General features: G+C 45.0%; 2 protein-coding genes across 2 annotated transcripts in view; one reads left to right on the top strand and one right to left on the bottom strand.

The window, feature by feature from the left end:
- LOC115113491 (major facilitator superfamily domain-containing protein 6-like) overlaps positions 1–18,611 on the bottom strand; it is a 36,407-nt gene extending 17,796 nt beyond the window's left edge. The window contains exons 1-2 of the mRNA XM_029641244.2: positions 17,121–18,611; positions 14,253–15,863 (exon numbers count right to left, since the gene is read on the bottom strand). Of these exons, the coding sequence (XP_029497104.2) occupies positions 14,253–15,853 (1,601 nt within the window). The 5' untranslated portion in view covers positions 15,854–15,863; positions 17,121–18,611. The remainder of the gene's footprint in view (positions 1–14,252; positions 15,864–17,120) is intronic.
- A 966-nt stretch (positions 18,612–19,577) lies between these two features.
- On the top strand, positions 19,578–21,793 carry LOC115116111 (7-methylguanosine phosphate-specific 5'-nucleotidase-like). Its single transcript, XM_065015964.1, has one exon. It carries the CDS (start codon positions 19,655–19,657, stop codon positions 20,144–20,146), a length of 492 nt encoding a protein of 163 aa, XP_064872036.1. The 5' UTR covers positions 19,578–19,654; the 3' UTR covers positions 20,147–21,793.
- The last annotated feature ends 3,000 nt before the right edge of the window (positions 21,794–24,793 follow it).

The raw sequence follows: 24,793 nt of genomic DNA, 5'->3' as shown, positions 1-24,793 counted from the left end.
GGTATACTACTGTACAAACAGACCTGAGGGTATACTACTGTACAAACAGACCTGATGGGTATACTACTGTACAAACAGACCTAAGGGGTATACTACAAACAGACCTGAGGGGTATACTACTGTACAAACAGACCTGAGGGTATACTACAAACAGACCAGAGGGGAATACTACAAACAGACCTGAGGGGTATACTACAAACAGACCTGAGGGGTGTACTACAAACAGACCTGAGGGGTATACTACTGTACAAACAGACCTGAGGGTACACTACAAACAGACCTGAGGGGTATACTTCAAACAGACCTGAGGGTGTACTACAAACAGACCTGAGGGTATACTACTGTACAAACAGACCTGAGGGTACACTACAAACAGACCTGAGGGTATACTACAAACAGACCTGAGGGTATACTACAAACAGACCTGAGGGTATACTACAAACAGACCTGAGGGTATACTACAAACAGACCTAAGGGGTACACTACAAACAGACCTGAGGGGTATACTACAAACAGACCTGAGGGTATACTACTGTACAAACAGACCTGAGGGCTATACTACTGTACAAACAGACCTGAGGGTATACTACTGTACAAACAGACCTGATGGGTATACTACTGTACAAACAGACCTAAGGGGTATACTACAAACAGACCTGAGGGTATACTACTGTACAAACAGACCTGAGGGTATACTACAAACAGACCAGAGGGAATACTACAAACAGACCTGAGGGTATACTACAAACAGACCTGAGGGTATACTACTGTACAAACAGACCTGAGGGGTATACTACTGTACAAACAGACCTGAGGGTGTACTACTGTACAAACAGACCTGATGGGTATACTACTGTACAAACAGACCTAAGGGTATACTACAAACAGACCTGAGGGGTATACTACTGTACAAACAGACCTGAGGGTATACTACATATAGACCTGAGGGCTATACTACTGTACAAACAGACCTGAGGGTATACTACTGTACTAACAGACCTGAGGGGTATACTACAAACAGACCTGAGGGTAACCTACAAACAGACCTGAGGGTATACTACTGTACAAACAGACCTGAGGGGTACACTACTGTACAAACAGAACTGAGGGGTATACTACAAACAGACCTAAGGGTACACTACAAACAGACCTGAGGGTATACTACAAACAGACCTGAGGGTATACTACAAACAGACCTGAGGGTATACTACAAACAGACCTGAGGGGTACACTACAAACAGACCTGAGGGGTATACTACAAACAGACCTGAGGGTACACTACAAACAGACCTGAGGGGTATACTACAAACAGACCTGAGGGTATACTACTGTACAAACAGACCTGAGGGCTATACTACTGTACAAACAGACCTGAGGGTATACTACTGTACAAACAGACCTGAGGGTATACTACTGTACAAACAGACCTGAGGGTGTACTACTGTACAAACAGACCTGAGGGTGTACTACTGTACAAACAGACCTGAGGGTGTACTACTGTACAAACAGACCTGAGGGGTATACTACTGTACAAACAGACCTGAGGGTATACTACTGTACAAACAGACCTGAGGGTATACTACTGTACAAACAGACCTGAGGGGTGTACTACTGTACAAACAGACCTGAGGGGTGTACTACTGTACAAACAGACCTGAGGGGTATACTACTGTACAAACAGACCTGAGGGGTATACTACTGTACAAACAGACCTGAGGGGTATACTACAAACAGACCTGAGGGGTATACTACAAACAGACCTGAGGGGTAACCTACAAACAGACCTGAGGGGTACACTACAAACAGACCTGAGGGGTAACCTACAAACACACCTGAGGGGTATACTACAAACAGACCTGAGGGGTACACTACAAACAGACCTGAGGGGTATACTACAAACAGACCTGAGGGGTATACTACAAACAGACCTGAGGGGTATACTACAAACAGACCTGAGGGGTATACTACAAACAGACCTGAGGGGTATACTACAAACAGACCTGAGGGGTACACTACAAACAGACCTGAGGGGTATACTACAAACAGACCTGAGGGGTATACTACTGTACAAACAGACCTGAGGGGTATACTACTGTACAAACAGACCTGAGGGGTAACCTACAAACAGACCTGAGGGGTAACCTACAAACAGACCTGAGGGGTACACTACAAACAGACCTGAGGGGTAACCTACAAACACACCTGAGGGGTATACTACAAACAGACCTGAGGGGTACACTACAAACAGACCAGAGGGGTACACTACAAACAGACCTGAGGGGTAACCTACAAACAGACCAGAGGGGTACACTACAAACAGACCTGAGGGGTATACTACTGTACAAACAGACCTGAGGGGTAACCTACAAACAGACCTGAGGGGTAACCTACAAACAGACCTGAGGGGTATACTACTGTACAAACAGACCTGAGGGGTAACCTACAAACAGTCCTGAGGGGTAACCTACAAACAGACCTGAGGGGTAACCTACAAACAGACCTGAGGGGTATACTACAAACAGACCTGAGGGGTATACAACAAACAGACCTGAGGGGTATACTACAAACAGACCTGAGGGGTAACCTACAAACAGACCTGAGGGGTATACTACTGTACAAACAGACCTGAGGGCTATACTACTGTACAAACAGACCTGAGGGGTATACTACTGTACAAACAGACCTGAGGGGTAACCTACAAACAGACCTGAGGGGTATACTACTGTACAAACAGACCTGAGGGCTATACTACTGTACAAACAGACCTGAGGGGTAACCTACAAACAGACCTGAGGGGTATACTACTGTACAAACAGAACTGAGGGGTAACCTACAAACAGACCTGAGGGGTATACTACTGTACAAACAGACCTGAGGGGTGTACTACTGTACAAACAGACCTGAGGGGTAACCTACAAACAGACCTGAGGGGTATACTACTGTACAAACAGACCTGAGGGCTATACTACTGTACAAACAGACCTGAGGGCTATACTACTGTACAAACAGACCTGAGGGCTATACTACTGTACAAACAGACCTGAGGGGTACACTACTGTACAAACAGACCTGAGGGGTATACTACTGTACAAACAGACCTGAGGGGTATACTACTGTACAAACAGACCTGAGGGGTATACTACAAACAGACCTGAGGGGTAACCTACAAACAGACCTGAGGGGTATACTACTGTACAAACAGACCTGAGGGGTACACTACTGTACAAACAGACCTGAGGGGTATACTACTGTACAAACAGACCTGAGGGGTAACCTACACACCTACCTGAGGGGTACACTACAAACAGACCTGAGGGGTATACTACAAACAGACCTGAGGGGTGTACTACAAACAGACCTGAGGGGTATACTACTGTACAAACAGACCTGAGGGGTACACTACAAACAGACCTGAGGGGTATACTACAAACAGACCTGAGGGGTATACTACTGTACAAACAGACCTGAGGGGTACACTACAAACAGACCTGAGGGGTATACTACAAACAGACCTGAGGGGTATACTACAAACAGACCTGAGGGGTATACTACAAACAGACCTGAGGGGTATACTACAAACAGACCTGAGGGGTACACTACAAACAGACCTGAGGGGTATACTACAAACAGACATGAGGGGTATACTACTGTACAAACAGACCTGAGGGCTATACTACTGTACAAACAGACCTGAGGGGTATACTACTGTACAAACAGACCTGAGGGGTATACTACTGTACAAACAGACCTGAGGGGTGTACTACTGTACAAACAGACCTGAGGGGTGTACTACTGTACAAACAGACCTGAGGGGTATACTACAAACAGACCTGAGGGGTATACTACAAACAGACCTGAGGGGTATACTACAAACAGACCTGAGGGGTAACCTACAAACAGACCTGAGGGGTATACTACTGTACAAACAGACCTGAGGGCTATACTACTGTACAAACAGACCTGAGGGGTATACTACTGTACAAACAGACCTGAGGGGTAACCTACAAACAGACCTGAGGGGTATACTACTGTACAAACAGACCTGAGGGCTATACTACTGTACAAACAGACCTGAGGGGTAACCTACAAACAGACCTGAGGGGTATACTACTGTACAAACAGACCTGAGGGGTAACCTACAAACAGACCTGAGGGGTATACTACTGTACAAACAGACCTGAGGGGCAACCTACAAACAGACCTGAGGGGTATACTACTGTACAAACAGACCTGAGGGCTATACTACTGTACAAACAGACCTGAGGGCTATACTACTGTACAAACAGACCTGAGGGCTATACTACTGTACAAACAGACCTGAAGGGTACACTACTGTACAAACAGACCTGAGGGGTATACTACTGTACAAACAGACCTGAGGGGTATACTACTGTACAAACAGACCTGAGGGGTATACTACAAACAGACCTGAGGGGTAACCTACAAACAGACCTGAGGGGTATACTACTGTACAAACCGACCTGAGGGGTACACTACTGTACAAACAGACCTGAGGGGTATACTACTGTACAAACAGACCTGAGGGGTAACCTACACACCTACCTGAGGGGTACACTACAAACAGACCTGAGGGGTATACTACAAACAGACCTGAGGGGTGTACTACAAACAGACCTGAGGGGTATACTACTGTACAAACAGACCTGAGGGGTACACTACAAACAGACCTGAGGGGTATACTACAAACAGACCTGAGGGGTATACTACAAACAGACCTGAGGGGTATACTACAAACAGACCTGAGGGGTATACTACAAACAGACCTGAGGGGTACACTACAAACAGACCTGAGGGGTATACTACAAACAGACCTGAGGGGTATACTACTGTACAAACAGACCTGAGGGCTATACTACTGTACAAACAGACCTGAGGGGTATACTACTGTACAAACAGACCTGAGGGGTGTACTACTGTACAAACAGACCTGAGGGGTGTACTACTGTACAAACAGACCTGAGGGGTGTACTACTGTACAAACAGACCTGAGGGGTATACTACTGTACAAACAGACCTGAGGGGTATACTACTGTACAAACAGACCTGAGGGGTGTACTACTGTACAAACAGACCTGAGGGGTGTACTACTGTACAAACATACCTAAGGGGTATACTACAAACAGACCTGAGGGGTATACTACTGTACAAACAGACCTGAGGGGTATACTACTGTACTAACAGACCTGAGGGGTATACTACAAACAGACCTGAGGGGTAACCTACAAACAGACCTGAGGGGTATACTACTGTACAAACAGACCTGAGGGGTACACTACTGTACAAACAGACCTGAGGGGTATACTACTGTACAAACAGACCTGAGGGGTATACTACAAACAGACCTGAGGGGTATACTACTGTACAAACAGACCTGAGGGGTACACTACAAACAGACCTGAGGGGTACACTACAAACAGACCTGAGGGGTATACTACAAACAGACCTGAGGGGTGTACTACAAACAGACCTGAGGGGTATACTACTGTACAAACAGACCTGAGGGGTACACTACAAACAGACCTGAGGGGTATACTACAAACAGACCTGAGGGGTATACTACAAACAGACCTGAGGGGTATACTACAAACAGACCTGAGGGGTATACTACAAACAGACCTAAGGGGTACACTACAAACAGACCTGAGGGGTATACTACAAACAGACCTGAGGGGTATACTACTGTACAAACAGACCTGAGGGCTATACTACTGTACAAACAGACCTGAGGGGTATACTACTGTACAAACAGACCTGATGGGTATACTACTGTACAAACAGACCTAAGGGGTATACTACAAACAGACCTGAGGGGTACACTACAAACAGACCTGAGGGGTATACTACAAACAGACCTGAGGGGTATACTACAAACAGACCTGAGGGTATACTACAAACAGACCTGAGGGGTATACTACAAACAGACCTAAGGGGTACACTACAAACAGACCTGAGGGGTATACTACAAACAGACCTGAGGGGTATACTACTGTACAAACAGACCTGAGGGGTATACTACTGTACAAACAGACCTGAGGGGTATACTACAAACAGACCTGAGGGGTAACCTACAAACAGACCTGAGGGGTATACTACTGTACAAACAGACCTGAGGGGTACACTACTGTACAAACAGACCTGAGGGGTATACTACTGTACAAACAGACCTGAGGGGTAACCTACACACCTACCTGAGGGGTACACTACAAACAGACCTGAGGGGTATACTACAAACAGACCTGAGGGGTGTACTACAAACAGACCTGAGGGGTATACTACTGTACAAACAGACCTGAGGGGTATACTACTGTACAAACAGACCTGAGGGCTATACTACTGTACAAACAGACCTGAGGGGTATACTACTGTACAAACAGACCTGAGGGGTGTACTACTGTACAAACAGACCTGAGGGGTGTACTACTGTACAAACAGACCTGAGGGGTATACTACTGTACAAACAGACCTGAGGGGTATACTACTGTACAAACAGACCTGAGGGGTGTACTACTGTACAAACAGACCTGAGGGGTGTACTACTGTACAAACATACCTAAGGGGTATACTACAAACAGACCTGAGGGGTATACTACTGTACAAACAGACCTGAGGGGTATACTACTGTACTAACAGACCTGAGGGGTATACTACAAACAGACCTGAGGGGTAACCTACAAACAGACCTGAGGGGTATACTACTGTACAAACAGACCTGAGGGGTACACTACTGTACAAACAGACCTGAGGGGTATACTACTGTACAAACAGACCTGAGGGGTAACCTACAAACAGACCTGAGGGGTACACTACAAACAGACCTGAGGGGTATACTACAAACAGACCTGAGGGGTGTACTACAAACAGACCTGAGGGGTATACTACTGTACAAACAGACCTGAGGGGTACACTACAAACAGACCTGAGGGGTACACTACAAACAGACCTGAGGGGTATACTACAAACAGACCTGAGGGGTGTACTACAAACAGACCTGAGGGGTATACTACTGTACAAACAGACCTGAGGGGTACACTACAAACAGACCTGAGGGGTATACTACAAACAGACCTGAGGGGTATACTACAAACAGACCTGAGGGGTATACTACAAACAGACCTGAGGGGTATACTACAAACAGACCTAAGGGTACACTACAAACAGACCTGAGGGGTATACTACAAACAGACCTGAGGGGTATACTACTGTACAAACAGACCTGAGGGCTATACTACTGTACAAACAGACCTGAGGGGTATACTACTGTACAAACAGACCTGATGGGTATACTACTGTACAAACAGACCTAAGGGGTATACTACAAACAGACCTGAGGGGTACACTACAAACAGACCTGAGGGGTATACTACAAACAGACCTGAGGGGTATACTACAAACAGACCTGAGGGGTATACTACAAACAGACCTGAGGGGTATACTACAAACAGACCTAAGGGGTACACTACAAACAGACCTGAGGGGTATACTACAAACAGACCTGAGGGGTATACTACTGTACAAACAGACCTGAGGGGTATACTACTGTACAAACAGACCTGAGGGGTATACTACTGTACAAACAGACCTGATGGGTATACTACTGTACAAACAGACCTAAGGGGTATACTACAAACAGACCTGAGGGGTATACTACTGTACAAACAGACCTGAGGGGTATACTACAAACAGACCAGAGGGGAATACTACAAACAGACCTGAGGGGTATACTACAAACAGACCTGAGGGGTGTACTACAAACAGACCTGAGGGGTATACTACTGTACAAACAGACCTGAGGGGTACACTACAAACAGACCTGAGGGGTATACTTCAAACAGACCTGAGGGGTGTACTACAAACAGACCTGAGGGGTATACTACTGTACAAACAGACCTGAGGGGTACACTACAAACAGACCTGAGGGGTATACTACAAACAGACCTGAGGGGTATACTACAAACAGACCTGAGGGGTATACTACAAACAGACCTGAGGGGTATACTACAAACAGACCTAAGGGGTACACTACAAACAGACCTGAGGGGTATACTACAAACAGACCTGAGGGGTATACTACTGTACAAACAGACCTGAGGGCTATACTACTGTACAAACAGACCTGAGGGGTATACTACTGTACAAACAGACCTGATGGGTATACTACTGTACAAACAGACCTAAGGGGTATACTACAAACAGACCTGAGGGGTATACTACTGTACAAACAGACCTGAGGGGTATACTACAAACAGACCAGAGGGGAATACTACAAACAGACCTGAGGGGTATACTACAAACAGACCTGAGGGGTATACTACTGTACAAACAGACCTGAGGGGTATACTACTGTACAAACAGACCTGAGGGGTGTACTACTGTACAAACAGACCTGATGGGTATACTACTGTACAAACAGACCTAAGGGGTATACTACAAACAGACCTGAGGGGTATACTACTGTACAAACAGACCTGAGGGGTATACTACATATAGACCTGAGGGCTATACTACTGTACAAACAGACCTGAGGGGTATACTACTGTACTAACAGACCTGAGGGGTATACTACAAACAGACCTGAGGGGTAACCTACAAACAGACCTGAGGGGTATACTACTGTACAAACAGACCTGAGGGGTACACTACTGTACAAACAGAACTGAGGGGTATACTACTGTACAAACAGACCTGAGGGGTAACCTACAAACAGACCTGAGGGGTACACTACAAACAGACCTGAGGGGTATACTACAAACAGACCTGAGGGGTGTACTACAAACAGACCTGAGGGGTATACTACTGTACAAACAGACCTGAGGGGTACACTACAAACAGACCTGAGGGGTATACTACAAACAGACCTGAGGGGTATACTACAAACAGACCTGAGGGGTATACTACAAACAGACCTGAGGGGTATACTACAAACAGACCTGAGGGGTACACTACAAACAGACCTGAGGGGTATACTACAAACAGACCTGAGGGGTATACTACTGTACAAACAGACCTGAGGGCTATACTACTGTACAAACAGACCTGAGGGGTATACTACTGTACAAACAGACCTGAGGGGTATACTACTGTACAAACAGACCTGAGGGGTATACTACTGTACAAACAGACCTGAGGGGTGTACTACTGTACAAACAGACCTGAGGGGTATACTACTGTACAAACAGACCTGAGGGGTATACTACAAACAGACCTGAGGGGTATACTACTGTACAAACAGACCTGAGGGGTATACTACATATAGACCTGAGGGCTATACTACTGTACAAACAGACCTGAGGGGTATACTACTGTACAAACAGACCTGAGGGGTGTACTACTGTACAAACAGACCTGAGGGGTGTACTACTGTACAAACATACCTAAGGGGTATACTACAAACAGACCTGAGGGGTATACTACTGTACAAACAGACCTGAGGGGTATACTACTGTACTAACAGACCTGAGGGGTATACTACAAACAGACCTGAGGGGTAACCTACAAACAGACCTGAGGGGTATACTACTGTACAAACAGACCTGAGGGGTACACTACTGTACAAACAGACCTGAGGGGTATACTACTGTACAAACAGACCTGAGGGGTAACCTACAAACAGACCTGAGTGGTACACTACAAACAGACCTGAGGGGTATACTACAAACAGACCTGAGGGGTGTACTACAAACAGACCTGAGGGGTATACTACTGTACAAACAGACCTGAGGGGTACACTACAAACAGACCTGAGGGGTACACTACAAACAGACCTGAGGGGTATACTACAAACAGACCTGAGGGGTGTACTACAAACAGACCTGAGGGGTATACTACTGTACAAACAGACCTGAGGGGTACACTACAAACAGACCTGAGGGGTATACTACAAACAGACCTGAGGGGTATACTACAAACAGACCTGAGGGGTATACTACAAACAGACCTGAGGGGTATACTACAAACAGACCTAAGGGGTACACTACAAACAGACCTGAGGGGTATACTACAAACAGACCTGAGGGGTATACTACTGTACAAACAGACCTGAGGGCTATACTACTGTACAAACAGACCTGAGGGGTATACTACTGTACAAACAGACCTGATGGGTATACTACTGTACAAACAGACCTAAGGGGTATACTACAAACAGACCTGAGGGGTACACTACAAACAGACCTGAGGGGTATACTACAAACAGACCTGAGGGGTATACTACAAACAGACCTGAGGGGTATACTACAAACAGACCTGAGGGGTATACTACAAACAGACCTAAGGGGTACACTACAAACAGACCTGAGGGGTATACTACAAACAGACCTGAGGGGTATACTACTGTACAAACAGACCTGAGGGGTATACTACTGTACAAACAGACCTGAGGGGTATACTACAAACAGACCTGAGGGGTAACCTACAAACAGACCTGAGGGGTATACTACTGTACAAACAGACCTGAGGGGTACACTACTGTACAAACAGACCTGAGGGGTATACTACTGTACAAACAGACCTGAGGGGTAACCTACACACCTACCTGAGGGGTACACTACAAACAGACCTGAGGGGTATACTACAAACAGACCTGAGGGGTGTACTACAAACAGACCTGAGGGGTATACTACTGTACAAACAGACCTGAGGGGTATACTACTGTACAAACAGACCTGAGGGCTATACTACTGTACAAACAGACCTGAGGGGTATACTACTGTACAAACAGACCTGAGGGGTGTACTACTGTACAAACAGACCTGAGGGGTGTACTACTGTACAAACAGACCTGAGGGGTATACTACTGTACAAACAGACCTGAGGGGTATACTACTGTACAAACAGACCTGAGGGGTGTACTACTGTACAAACAGACCTGAGGGGTGTACTACTGTACAAACATACCTAAGGGGTATACTACAAACAGACCTGAGGGGTATACTACTGTACAAACAGACCTGAGGGGTATACTACTGTACTAACAGACCTGAGGGGTATACTACAAACAGACCTGAGGGGTAACCTACAAACAGACCTGAGGGGTATACTACTGTACAAACAGACCTGAGGGGTACACTACTGTACAAACAGACCTGAGGGTATACTACTGTACAAACAGACCTGAGGGTAACCTACAAACAGACCTGAGGGGTACACTACAAACAGACCTGAGGGTATACTACAAACAGACCTGAGGGTGTACTACAAACAGACCTGAGGGGTATACTACTGTACAAACAGACCTGAGGGGTACACTACAAACAGACCTGAGGGGTACACTACAAACAGACCTGAGGGGTATACTACAAACAGACCTGAGGGTGTACTACAAACAGACCTGAGGGGTATACTACTGTACAAACAGACCTGAGGGGTACACTACAAACAGACCTGAGGGGTATACTACAAACAGACCTGAGGGGTATACTACAAACAGACCTGAGGGGTATACTACAAACAGACCTGAGGGGTATACTACAAACAGACCTAAGGGGTACACTACAAACAGACCTGAGGGGTATACTACAAACAGACCTGAGGGGTATACTACTGTACAAACAGACCTGAGGGCTATACTACTGTACAAACAGACCTGAGGGGTATACTACTGTACAAACAGACCTGATGGGTATACTACTGTACAAACAGACCTAAGGGGTATACTACAAACAGACCTGAGGGGTACACTACAAACAGACCTGAGGGGTATACTACAAACAGACCTGAGGGGTATACTACAAACAGACCTGAGGGTATACTACAAACAGACCTGAGGGTATACTACAAACAGACCTAAGGGGTACACTACAAACAGACCTGAGGGGTATACTACAAACAGACCTGAGGGGTATACTACTGTACAAACAGACCTGAGGGTATACTACTGTACAAACAGACCTGAGGGGTATACTACTGTACAAACAGACCTGATGGGTATACTACTGTACAAACAGACCTAAGGGGTATACTACAAACAGACCTGAGGGGTATACTACTGTACAAACAGACCTGAGGGGTATACTACAAACAGACCAGAGGGGAATACTACAAACAGACCTGAGGGGTATACTACAAACAGACCTGAGGGGTGTACTACAAACAGACCTGAGGGGTATACTACTGTACAAACAGACCTGAGGGGTACACTACAAACAGACCTGAGGGGTATACTTCAAACAGACCTGAGGGTGTACTACAAACAGACCTGAGGGGTATACTACTGTACAAACAGACCTGAGGGTACACTACAAACAGACCTGAGGGTATACTACAAACAGACCTGAGGGGTATACTACAAACAGACCTGAGGGTATACTACAAACAGACCTGAGGGGTATACTACAAACAGACCTAAGGGGTACACTACAAACAGACCTGAGGGGTATACTACAAACAGACCTGAGGGGTATACTACTGTACAAACAGACCTGAGGGCTATACTACTGTACAAACAGACCTGAGGGGTATACTACTGTACAAACAGACCTGATGGGTATACTACTGTACAAACAGACCTAAGGGGTATACTACAAACAGACCTGAGGGGTATACTACTGTACAAACAGACCTGAGGGGTATACTACAAACAGACCAGAGGGGAATACTACAAACAGACCTGAGGGGTATACTACAAACAGACCTGAGGGGTATACTACTGTACAAACAGACCTGAGGGGTATACTACTGTACAAACAGACCTGAGGGGTGTACTACTGTACAAACAGACCTGATGGGTATACTACTGTACAAACAGACCTAAGGGGTATACTACAAACAGACCTGAGGGGTATACTACTGTACAAACAGACCTGAGGGGTATACTACATATAGACCTGAGGGCTATACTACTGTACAAACAGACCTGAGGGGTATACTACTGTACTAACAGACCTGAGGGGTATACTACAAACAGACCTGAGGGGTAACCTACAAACAGACCTGAGGGGTATACTACTGTACAAACAGACCTGAGGGGTACACTACTGTACAAACAGACCTGAGGGGTATACTACTGTACAAACAGACCTGAGGGGTAACCTACAAACAGACCTGAGGGGTACACTACAAACAGACCTGAGGGGTATACTACAAACAGACCTGAGGGGTGTACTACAAACAGACCTGAGGGGTATACTACTGTACAAACAGACCTGAGGGGTACACTACAAACAGACCTGAGGGTATACTACAAACAGACCTGAGGGGTATACTACAAACAGACCTGAGGGGTATACTACAAACAGACCTGAGGGGTATACTACAAACAGACCTGAGGGGTACACTACAAACAGACCTGAGGGGTATACTACAAACAGACCTGAGGGGTATACTACTGTACAAACAGACCTGAGGGCTATACTACTGTACAAACAGACCTGAGGGGTATACTACTGTACAAACAGACCTGAGGGGTATACTACTGTACAAACAGACCTGAGGGGTATACTACTGTACAAACAGACCTGAGGGGTGTACTACTGTACAAACAGACCTGAGGGGTATACTACTGTACAAACAGACCTGAGGGGTATACTACAAACAGACCTGAGGGGTATACTACTGTACAAACAGACCTGAGGGGTATACTACATATAGACCTGAGGGCTATACTACTGTACAAACAGACCTGAGGGGTATACTACTGTACAAACATACCTGAGGGGTATACTACTGTACAAACAGACCTGAGGGGTATACTACTGTACAAACAGACCTGAGGGGTATACTACATATAGACCTGAGGGCTATACTACTGTACAAACAGACCTGAGGGGTATACTACTGTACAAACAGACCTGAGGGGTATACTACAAACAGACCAGAGGGGAATACTACAAACAGACCTGAGGGGTATACTACAAACAGACCTGAGGGGTGTACTACTGTACAAACAGACCTGAGGGGTGTACTACTGTACAAACAGACCTGAGGGGTATACTACTGTACAAACAGACCTGAGGGGTATACTACTGTACAAACAGACCTGAGGGGTATACTACACTACAAACAGACCAGAGGGGTATACTACAAACAGACCTGAGGGGTAACCTAAACTTGAACATGGGTTGTTGGTTTAAACAATTAAATCAATCCATGCCAATTTCAACCATATATTCCCCCCAAAAGTTATTTCCGAACATTTAAGCAAGTTAGCTGGCTAACTCATTGATCCAGCTTTGAGACATACCCCCCCCCCCCCCCCCCCCTGGGCTTTTGACCCATCCATGCCCCCTTTTATAAACCTTATATGGCCAACCAGCTCGATGAGCTTGTGGCTGGTGAAGTAGGCAACCAGCTCTGAGATGTGGCTCAGCACCGAGCACACTCCAAATAGCGTGGTGGTCCCTTTCAGGTCCTCCAGGTGCCAGTAGAGGAACGTGAACACAAAGCCGTAGCCGAATCCCATAAACCAGGCCACGAAGAGCACTGAGCCGTACTGCACGCTACACAGCAGCCGAATGAGGTCCTGATAACGAAACGGTTGGCTGACGACACTTTGGGGTTCTAACGATTCCACCGCATGCCCTTCGGGAGATGAAACGTCACTGGACATTTGAGGAGATTCTGCCTCCTGTCTCTTATCCTCCTCCAGCTGAGCCTCCATTGGCCGGTGGTCACTAGTACTACTCTCAAAGTAAAACTGTGTGGACAATATCAAAGCTACGGCCATCAGGACTCCAAAGACAATAAAGGCTATCTGATAGTTCTTGTAGTCGGGCACGATGCAGCCAGTGCCCTGGATGAAGAGCTTGATGTGGGTGTGGTCGATCCAGATGCCTACGCAGAGCATGGCCAGGCCCCAGCCCAGGGAGCCCCACATCCTCTGCAGGCCGTAGCGGTCCTGGTGGGGGCCCAGGTACTGCAGGGTGCGCGTGTCCACTATGGTGACAGCCGGAGCGCTGAAGAACTCGCCGATGATGATGACTAGCAGGATCAGGAGGAAGATGGTCTCCACCTGGTCGTGGTTGGAGATCATGTGGTAGACTTTGGGAATGGTTGTGGTGGTTGGTTTGGTTGTGGTTAGATTTGAGGGAGGTTTTGAGCTGGCTGTTGTAGTGGGGGTGGTGGAAGGGGAAGATGTTGTTGTTGTGATGGTGGGGGAAGGCACAGGTCTAGTGACAGTGCTGGGTCCAGTGACATTACCACCATCGCTCCTCACATACCTGTGCAGGGGACCGCCACTAACTGAGTCTGATGCTAAACCGTGTTGATTCGAAGAGAGGGAAAACAAGTCTCCAATCACACCCCTGCGGTCCCTACTGTAATTGGCCGGCAGACCGAGGTGGGCAGGGCTAGTGGGGAGTGCGACTGTGGGTTTCCTCTCCACGCATGTTATGGAGGCAGGCTTGATGAAGCCGATTCCGCAGTTGAACACCAGCCAGCAGAAAACGGAGAACACAAGCACCACCTTGCCCTTCTTGAAGCGGTCCGCCACCACCCCCCAAAAGGGGGCACTACAAAATTCGATGAAGTACCGGATCCCGACCAGCAAGCCGCTCTGACTGGGAGTCATCCCCAGCTGTTTGTAGTACACAGGCAGCAGTGGGTGTAGGGACCCATAGGCTGCATAGAAGAAGAAGTAGAAGACCTTGGAGATGAGGAGGTGGTTGTCGATCCGCACGCAGTTCCTCTCCAGGCAGTCATTACTGGGGTTGGAGGAGGGTGAGTCAGGTTTGTCTGTGGGGGGAGACTCTGGACCTTGGGAGGCAGAGGTGGGGCCCGCGCCCACCGGTATCTGCTCCAGGGTGTTGGACAAGGTGTTGAAGGGTTCTGCCAGGACATACTTCCTCTTCTGATACCCCTCGTCATCCGTCAAGATGGCCACCTGGTCGTCACTCGCCATCTCTCTCTCTCTGTGTGTGTGTGTGTGTGTGTGAGTGAGTGAGTGCAAGTGAGCAAGAGGGGAGAGAGCGAGAGATGGAGAGAGAGCGTGAGAGAGAGAGCGTGAGAGAGGGGGAGAGAAAGATAGGGGGAGAGAGACAAAGAGAGAGAGAGAGAGGAGATAGAGAAAGAACACAAACAACATTGTAAATACAACCTATATTTATCTTATCTTGATTGTCCCTTTCATACTTCAACTATTTGCACATCGTTACTGTACATAGCCACTAATATAACACATTTCTATATTATTTTAAAACTTTTGTGAGTAATGTTTACCCATCATTTTTTGTATTGTTTATCATGTATTTCACTTGCTTTGGTAATGTCAACATATGTTTCCCATGCCAATAAAGCCCATTAAATTTAAAGTGAATTCAGACGGACGGACGGACGGACGGGCAGACAGACAGACAGACAGACAGACAGACAGAGACTTGTGACTTTTTGGAACATGTGGTTTATGGGCTGACAAAAAGCACACCTTCAATTTCTGAACCAGACACTTTTGGTAAACCGTTGGGAAATGGGGCTAGCATGTAAGGACTGACAGCCCATAAGATTGGCATGATCGTTTTACAAACAAATGTTGAAGTTGTCTATTTTTTTTAACATAAATAATATATGGGTCATGGCAAGGTCAGACAGGAGTAACAAAGCTCACCACTGATGAGTCATCACAAGGCTTTTATTATTTAGTAGAAAAATCTAAAACATCTATAACAATAACTTATAAGTGCAGTCAAAAATACAATAATTTGATTAGCAAGACAATTGAGTATGATATTTAAGCTCTTACATGTTGTTATATAAAAGACTCGGGGAAAACATATCCATTAGACTACTGCCTGTACAGCAGGATACATGACTCTACATTTCCCTGTAGCGTACCAATAATATAACTGTTAGCCTGTGACTAGCTGTGCATTGCGCGATACAAATATATTCGGGCATTAATGACAAGACAACATCACATAACCATTGATAATAATAAGGTGTTTTTTCACTGCAGCTGGCCATTATTTACTAGGCTATACACCTGTCGTTTGAGACGTTTCTTCTTGCAACAATACATTAAAAATGTAGATCTATATTCAATGTAGAAATGTTATTATTATTCTTTTTTTTAAACAGAAGGCGTATCTAAACGTGTTATTCTATTTAACACAAATTAAGCCAATAGTAGGAAGTTAAAATTAAAATTAAAAACAGCAAAGCTATTTTCTTACCCAAATTATTGTTTCAATGTCTCAATGTTGTCTGAGTCCGCTTTTCTACAATGTATCTTCTCGAGCCCATAATTTAGCTGTCCTATTGGCGACGACTTTCATAGGATGAATATGCGGACAGGCAGCTAATGTCACCGTCAAAAAAATCCGTTCTATAATTATACGCGTTCAAACGTATACGGGGCTATTCATGTTGAACACACATCTTTTTCGGAGAAGTCTAGACTGACGTAATTTCTCGCCCGCTCACGACTGCCGGACTATTTCAGAGTTCCAGACTGTTGTGGCGTGTGTGCAGCCTAAAATGAGACTGACTGCGCATTTACTCAATGATGATGAATGCACTGATAGTCCAAAGTGGCTTCTTGTCCTCGTCGATATTGCTTTCTGCATGTCCAGTTCTTTAATTTAAGCAGACATAAATAAAAAGCGCAGAGCAGATTAAAGCCACTCGCTTGTTAGAATAGCTGCATTTCAAATCAAATCGTATTTGACACATGCGCCGAATACAACAGGTAGACCTTACAGTGAAATGCTTACTTACAAGCCCTTAATCAACAATGCAGTTTAAAATATATATATTTTTATTCTAAAAAAAAATAAGAATAAGAAATAAAAGTAACAGATAAATAGCAGCGTTTGTTCCCCTTGACAGGCTGGTCTCATAGACTGGATGTAACATAGTAAACCGAAATCCGGGACACTCAAATGAGTATGATATGTTGCGTTTGGTATGGTTAGATAAAACAGAAGGTTGCTTCAGGCAAAAAACGAAAGGAGGATGGTTGGATTAGCTAATTAGCAACTACTTCATATGTTTGAGCTCCTTTGCATCTACTTAGCATGTTAGCTAACCCTTTCCCTAACTCCAAACTCCTAACCTTTACCCTAACCTAGCTAATGTAATCCACCTAGTTAGCGTTAGCCACAACCAATTGGAATTTGTAATATACACTATGTGGACACCCTTAAAATTAGTGGATTCGGCTATTTCAACTACACCTGTTGCTGACAGGTTACTGCGTTACTGAAGAGCTCAGTGACTTTCAACGGGTCACAGTCAAAGGATGCCACCTTTCCTACAAGTCAGTTTGTCAAGTTTCTGCCATAATAGAGCTGCCCCAGTCAACTAAGGGCTGTTATTGTTAAGTGGAAACGTCTGGGAGCAACAACGACTCAGCCACAAAGTGGTAGGCCACACAAGCTCACAGAACAGGACCTGAAGCATGGAAAAATAGTCTGTCCTCTGTTGCAACACTCACTACCAAGTGTCTAGTACCTACTCGCCGTGGGGATACGAGGGCGAGGGAGAACCCAGACCCAGGGTCAACTCAGCAGGGAACGGGCTGTGCTCACTCTCCGATCACCCTCCCCACCGTGAGGACATGGAGGCCCAGTGCGAGGCTCGCATTGTTTTAGTTCATGATTTATTACTTGTCATTATTAGAGCAATATTAGTAGATATAGTATTCTAAGGAGTTATTGATAATTCAGTGTTTTGAAATGTGTGCTTTTATTTTGAAGGTAGTCTAACTTGCTTTCCAGAAGTGATGTTAACCCACATTATTTCCTTTTTGGGATCTTTATTAGGTCAATTTTATATTCACAAATGCAAAAGGGCTAATTCAAAACCTAACTTTTTTCACTTTATAAATGAATTTAAACAACATGGTTGTTCAAAAATGAAAAACAAAAAGGCAATTAAAACTAGTATTATTAAGATGATTTGTTTGTTTAGGATTCCTGGCAATGTAAAACGTTTGTAATGATATTTGTTTGATAATAATACAAAATAAAATCCACAAACATGTATTATCCACCCGCACAGTAGGTGGCGGAATGTACATCCAATTATTTGCAAACACCATTATACAAGAGAAGAAGATGAAGAAGTTTGCAGTCCAAACACTTAAAAGACACACCCTATCCCCTCAGCCCTCAAATGAAGTGGACACTTCTGATGACGTTTCATTACGTCTGACGAGAATACACTTGCAGGGCAAAAGATGAAGAGATAGTTTTTTGGTAGACTGGTTATTGCAGCATAGCTAAATGCTAGCTAGCTAGCTATATAACTGTATAATATTGATTGCATTTCTAGTGTCACGGGCGGGCTCATAGCCTGTGGCAAAAATGAGGGGACACCAACAGGTATAGGCCAATCAAAAAGGTCCTTTATTATAAACAAAAAAGTATTAACTTTAAACAAAGAAAAAGGAATGAGGTGTGAAAGTATCATAATGTAGCGTGTATGTAAAGTGCAGGGATGTGTGAATCTGTTTGTGTCAATATGACGGAGTGAAAACTACGTAAAACTACAAAGGAACAAACAAAACAGGAGCAGAGAGAGAGAGAGACAAGAGTGGTTAGTGAAACAGTTTAAATACCCTGAGCCCAGGTGGCTCCAATCACTAACGACCCTCTTCTGCCTGCAGGAGGAACCGCCCCTGCAATGCAGAGGAGGGGCCGTGACACTAGCTAGATCCATCGTTTGGATCTTTGAACTTTTCTTGAATTAAACATCTCTCTAAAAAATGACCCTAGAGCTGTCCAGTCCCTCAGTGTGTATGAGGGACCCTCAGAGGGTGGAAGAGATCATCAAGGCCATGCAGAAGGCTGGCACCAGCACGATTCAGGTGATTTCAGACTTCGACATGACCCTCACACGGTTTGCCTACAATGGGAAGCAGTGCCCACCCAGTCACAATATCCTGAACAACAGCAGGCTCATCAGTGAGGAGTGCAAAGCACAGCTGAAGGACCTGCTCAACACATATTACCCCATAGAGATCGATTCCAAACGGACAGCGGAGGAGAAGCTGCCACTCATGGGGGAGTGGTGGACTAAAGCCCATACTCTTCTGGTGCAGCAGCGCATCAGGAAAGACCTGCTGCAGGATGTGGTGAAGGAGTCCGATGCTATGCTCAGGGAGCTCTACCAGCTGTTCTTTGACCACATGCAGGAGCACAGCATCCCTCTGCTCATCTTCTCTGCTGGGCTAGGAGACGTGCTGGGGGAGTGTTGAACCAATCAAAATATAGTTTGTATTTCAGGTTCTTCGGGGTGGCCGCCATTTGCCTTGATGACAGCTTTGCGCGCTCTTGATATTCTCTCAACCAGCTTCACCTGGAATGCTTTTCCAACGGTCTTGAAGGAGTTCCCACATATGCTGAGCACTTCTTGGCTGCTTTTCCTTTACTCTGCGGTCCAACTCATCCCAAACCATCTCAATTGGGTTGAGATCGGGTGATTGTGGAGGCCAGATCATCTGATGCAGCCTGGAGGTGTGTTGGGTCATTGTCCTGTTGAAAAATAAATGATTGTCCAGCAGAGTGTAAACCAGATGGGATGGCGTATCGCTGCAGAATGCTGTGGTAGCCATGCTGGTTAAGTGTGCCTTGAATTTTAAATAAATCACAGACAGTGTCACCAGCAAAACACCACCAAACCATCTCCATACTTCACGGTGGGAACCACACATGCAGAGATCATCCGTTCACCTACTCTGCATCTCACAAAGACACAGCAGTTGGAACCAAAAATCTCAACTTTTAACTCATCAGACCAAAGGACAGATTTCCACCGGTCTAATGTCTATTGCTTGTGTTTTTTGGCCAAAGCAAATCTCTTCTTAGTGGTGTCCTTTAGTAGTGTATCTTTGCAGCAATTAGACCATGAAGGCCTGATTCATGCGGCCTCTTCTGAACAGTTGATGTTGAGATGTCTGTTACTTGAACTCTGTGAAGTATTTATTTGGGCTGCCATTTCTGAGGCTGGTAACTCTAAAGAACTTAGAGGGGGTTTTCCTTTCCTGTGTCGGTCCTCATGAGAGCCAGTTTCATCATAGCTCTTGATGGTTTTTGCGACTGCACTTGAAGAAACCTTCAGATTTCTTGAAATTTTCCGCATTGACTGACCTCCATGTCTTAAAGTAATAATGTATTGTCATTTCTCTTTGATTATTTGAGCTTTTCTTGCCATAATATGGACTTAATTTAATTTGTATACCACCCCTACCTTGTCACAACACAACTGATTGGCTCAAATGCATTAAGAAGGAAAGAAATTCCACAAATGAACTTTTAACAAGGCACACCTGTTAATTGAGGTGCATTCCAGGTGACTACCTCATGAAGCTGGTTGGGAGAGTGCCATGAGTGTGCGGGGCTGTCATCAGGGCAAGGGGTGGCTACTTTGAAGAATATCAAATGTGGAATATGTTTTGATTTGTTCGGCACTTTTTTGGTTGCTGCATGATTCCATCCATATGTGTTGTTTCGTGGTTTTGGTGTCTTCCACGGTTGTTCTACAATGTGGAAGGTAGTACAAGTGGGGAGACACCCTGGGAGTGAGTAGGTGTGTCCAAACTTTTGACTGGTACTGTATGTATGCATGTGGGTGCTGTTGTTTGGATATAGATGTTGTTGTCTTCTCTCTATAGATGAAAGTTGAATGAGTTACGGTTTGTTTGTCATGTGGGACCTCTCTGTCATATGAAGGGAAAGAGGACAGGACAATCTAATTTGACTTTTGCCATGTCAGTTTGAAACGGCAGTGTTTTATCTTCGTGTTCTATACACTATACGCCATCTTTTTTGTTTTGTGAGACTTTGTTCTCGCCCTTTTTGTTGTTGTTGAGAAGTGTCTATTCTATGAGAATGATTACAGTAAATTATGTTCATGTTAGGCACTTATTTTCAGCTCTTAACAATAGACTACTGTTATGTGGATATCATCAGTATGGAATCTGATGATAAGTTGTCACGGTGTTATGGCAAAGGGTTGTTTGTGTGCGTGGCTACGTTTTACAATGGACTTTTGTGGCACCACAGTGCCACCATGTGGTCAAAGTAATAGTAATTCGAGCCATGTGTAGATATTGACATTTTACAGTGTCACTCCATGCTGGTCTCAAAGAATCCATCCACCTTTAGCCTTGATACATTGAAAGTACATGAGAAAAGTAATAGCATTTTGAACATTTGCCATGTTTATATTTTCTCTGAAATGCCATCACTTTCTGTAAAACAGCAGAGTTTGATTATGTTTGATCTTTTAGAGTCCTATAAAAGTCATGGTTTATGGTGAAGAACATCTGCATATTTAATACTTTAAATTTTTTGTATGATGGCAAAACATTTAATTGCCACATAATGGAGGTTTGTAGTTCTTGGTACAGCCAAGGCATCTGATTCTATTGCTATTATTAGTATGTTTTGCCAAATTATAGTATAACATTTTCACCCAGTTACATGTTTAAAGATTTGAAGTGGAAATCCATTCATATTAATGTGCAGAGGGTATGAATGTGCAGAGGGTATGAATGTCAAGAGGGTATGAATGTCCAGAGGGTATGAATGTGCAGAGGGTATGATTGTGCAGAGGGTATGAATGTGCAGAGGGTATGAATGTCCAGAGGGTATGAATGTCCAGAGGGTATGAATGTGCAGAGGGTATGAATGTGCAGAGGGTATGAATGTGCAGAGGGTATGAATGTGCAGAGGGTATGAATGTCCAGAGGGTATGAATGTCCAGAGGGTATGAATGTGCAGAGGGTATGAATGTGGGGGGTGTTCATAGACAAAACAAAAGCCTTAAAAATGTCCACTATCTTCTCGGCCACATGTCATTAGCACACCTCACCTCAATACAGTTAACATTACAATCCACAACCTGCAAGCAACCTCCCCTTTAACTAAAATGTCCACCAGAATACTTCTGGCAGGGCAATAATAGTCCAGCTCTAATGAACTTCAATGGGAAGTGCATTTGAAAAATAGTCTGTTGCAGGGTAAAGCACTGGAACGAGAGGGAAGAGAAAGAGAACAAGAGAGATCTTAGCTGTGGTCTTCAGGATTGCCGGTGTACGGTCTGACCTAGAGCGGTCACACCGAAGATTGAGTTAAATATTTGATAAACTACACACGCTGAAAATAAACAAGGATGTCTGCAGCATAGCACACACAATCAAACTGTCGCGCCAACCAAGAGCTCCGCTCATCACCCAGAGAGCTGAAAGAGCTGCCTTTATTTCCTCCTTCCTTACTGCGGATGCGCTCTTAAAGTGGCAGCGCACGGTGAAGGCTCCGTGCAGGATTTCGCCACAACGTTACAGGCTTATTCTAAAATTGATTGAATAAATGTTTTTCCTCGTCAATCTACACACTAACCCCATAATGACACATTGAAAACAGGTCTGTTATGGGTGTAAAATGGCACAGTGATGCCATCTGTTGGTAAATGTTAATTACTGCAACTCCAGTGTTTTACCGGTGTGCTCGACATACCCGGATGTTTTGTAATGTACTGAACACGACTGGTTACTCGCATCAATGCCTCTGCCTCGTCATTTAACATTGAACTGTTTAGATATTTTTGCAAATGTATTCAAAATAAAAAACAGAAACACCTTATTTTTCAGACTCTTTAATATGAGCCTCTAAATTGAGCTCAGGTGCATCCTGTTTCCACTGATCATCCTTGAGATGTTTCCACAACTTGACTGGACTCCACCTATGATAAATTCAATTGTTTGGACATAATTTGGAAAGGCACAAGGGTGTCGATATAAGGTCCCACAGATGATCGTGCATGTCAGGGCAAAAACCAAGCCATGAGGTTGAAGGAATTGTGCGTAAAGCTCCGAAACAGGATTGTGTCGAGGCACAGATCTGGGGAAGGGTACCAAAACAATTCTGCAGCATTCAAGGTCCCCAGGAACACAGTGGCCTCCGTTATTCTTAAATGGAAGGCGTTTGGAACCACCAAGACTCCTCCTAGAGCTGGCCGCCAGGCAAAACTGAGCAATCAGGGAGGTAACCAAGAACCTGATGGTCACTCTGATAAAACTCCAGAGTTCCACTGTGGAGATGGGAGAACCTTCCAGAAGGACAACCATCTCTGCAGCACTCCACCAATCAGGCCTTTATGGTAAAGTGGCCAGACGAAAGCCACTCCTCAGTAAAAGGCACATGACTGCCTGCTTGTAGTTTGCCAAAAGGCACATACAGACTCTCAGACCATGGGAAACAAGATTCTCTGGTCTGATGAAACCAAGATTGAACTATTTTGCCTGAATGCCAAGTGTCACGTCTGGTGGAAACCTGACACCATCCCTACGGTGAAGCATGGTGGTGGCAGCATCATGCTGTGGGGATGTTTTTCAGCGGCAGCGACTTGGATACTAGTCAGGATCGAGGGAAAAATGAACGGAGCAAAGTATTGAGAAACTTTATGAAAACCTGATCCAGAGCTCAGGTTTACCTTCCAACAGGACAACGAGCCTAAAGACAACACAGGAGTGGCTTCGGAACAAGTCTCAAATGTCCATGAGTGGCCCAGCCAGAGCCCAGACTTTAACCCGATTTAACATCTCTGGAGAGACCTGAAAATATATGTGCAGCAACGTTCCCCATCCAACCTGACAGAGCTTGAGAGGATCTGCAGAGAAGAATGGGAGAAACTCCCCAAATACAGGTGTGCCAAGCTTGTAGCGTCATTACCCAAGAAGACTCGCTGCCAAAGGTGCTTCAACAAAGTACTGAGTAAAGGGTCTGAATACTTATGTATTTGCATTGTGTGTAGATTGATGAGGGATTTTTCTTCTTCTTCATTTTAGAATAAGGCTGTAATGCAACAAAATGTGGAAAATGTCAAGGGGTCTGAATACTTT

This window comes from Oncorhynchus nerka, linkage group LG3, assembly GCF_034236695.1.
Source record: "Oncorhynchus nerka isolate Pitt River linkage group LG3, Oner_Uvic_2.0, whole genome shotgun sequence".
NCBI lineage: Eukaryota > Metazoa > Chordata > Actinopteri > Salmoniformes > Salmonidae > Oncorhynchus > Oncorhynchus nerka.
Note: the sequence above shows the minus strand (reverse complement) of the source record. Positions and strands in the feature narration are given on the sequence as shown.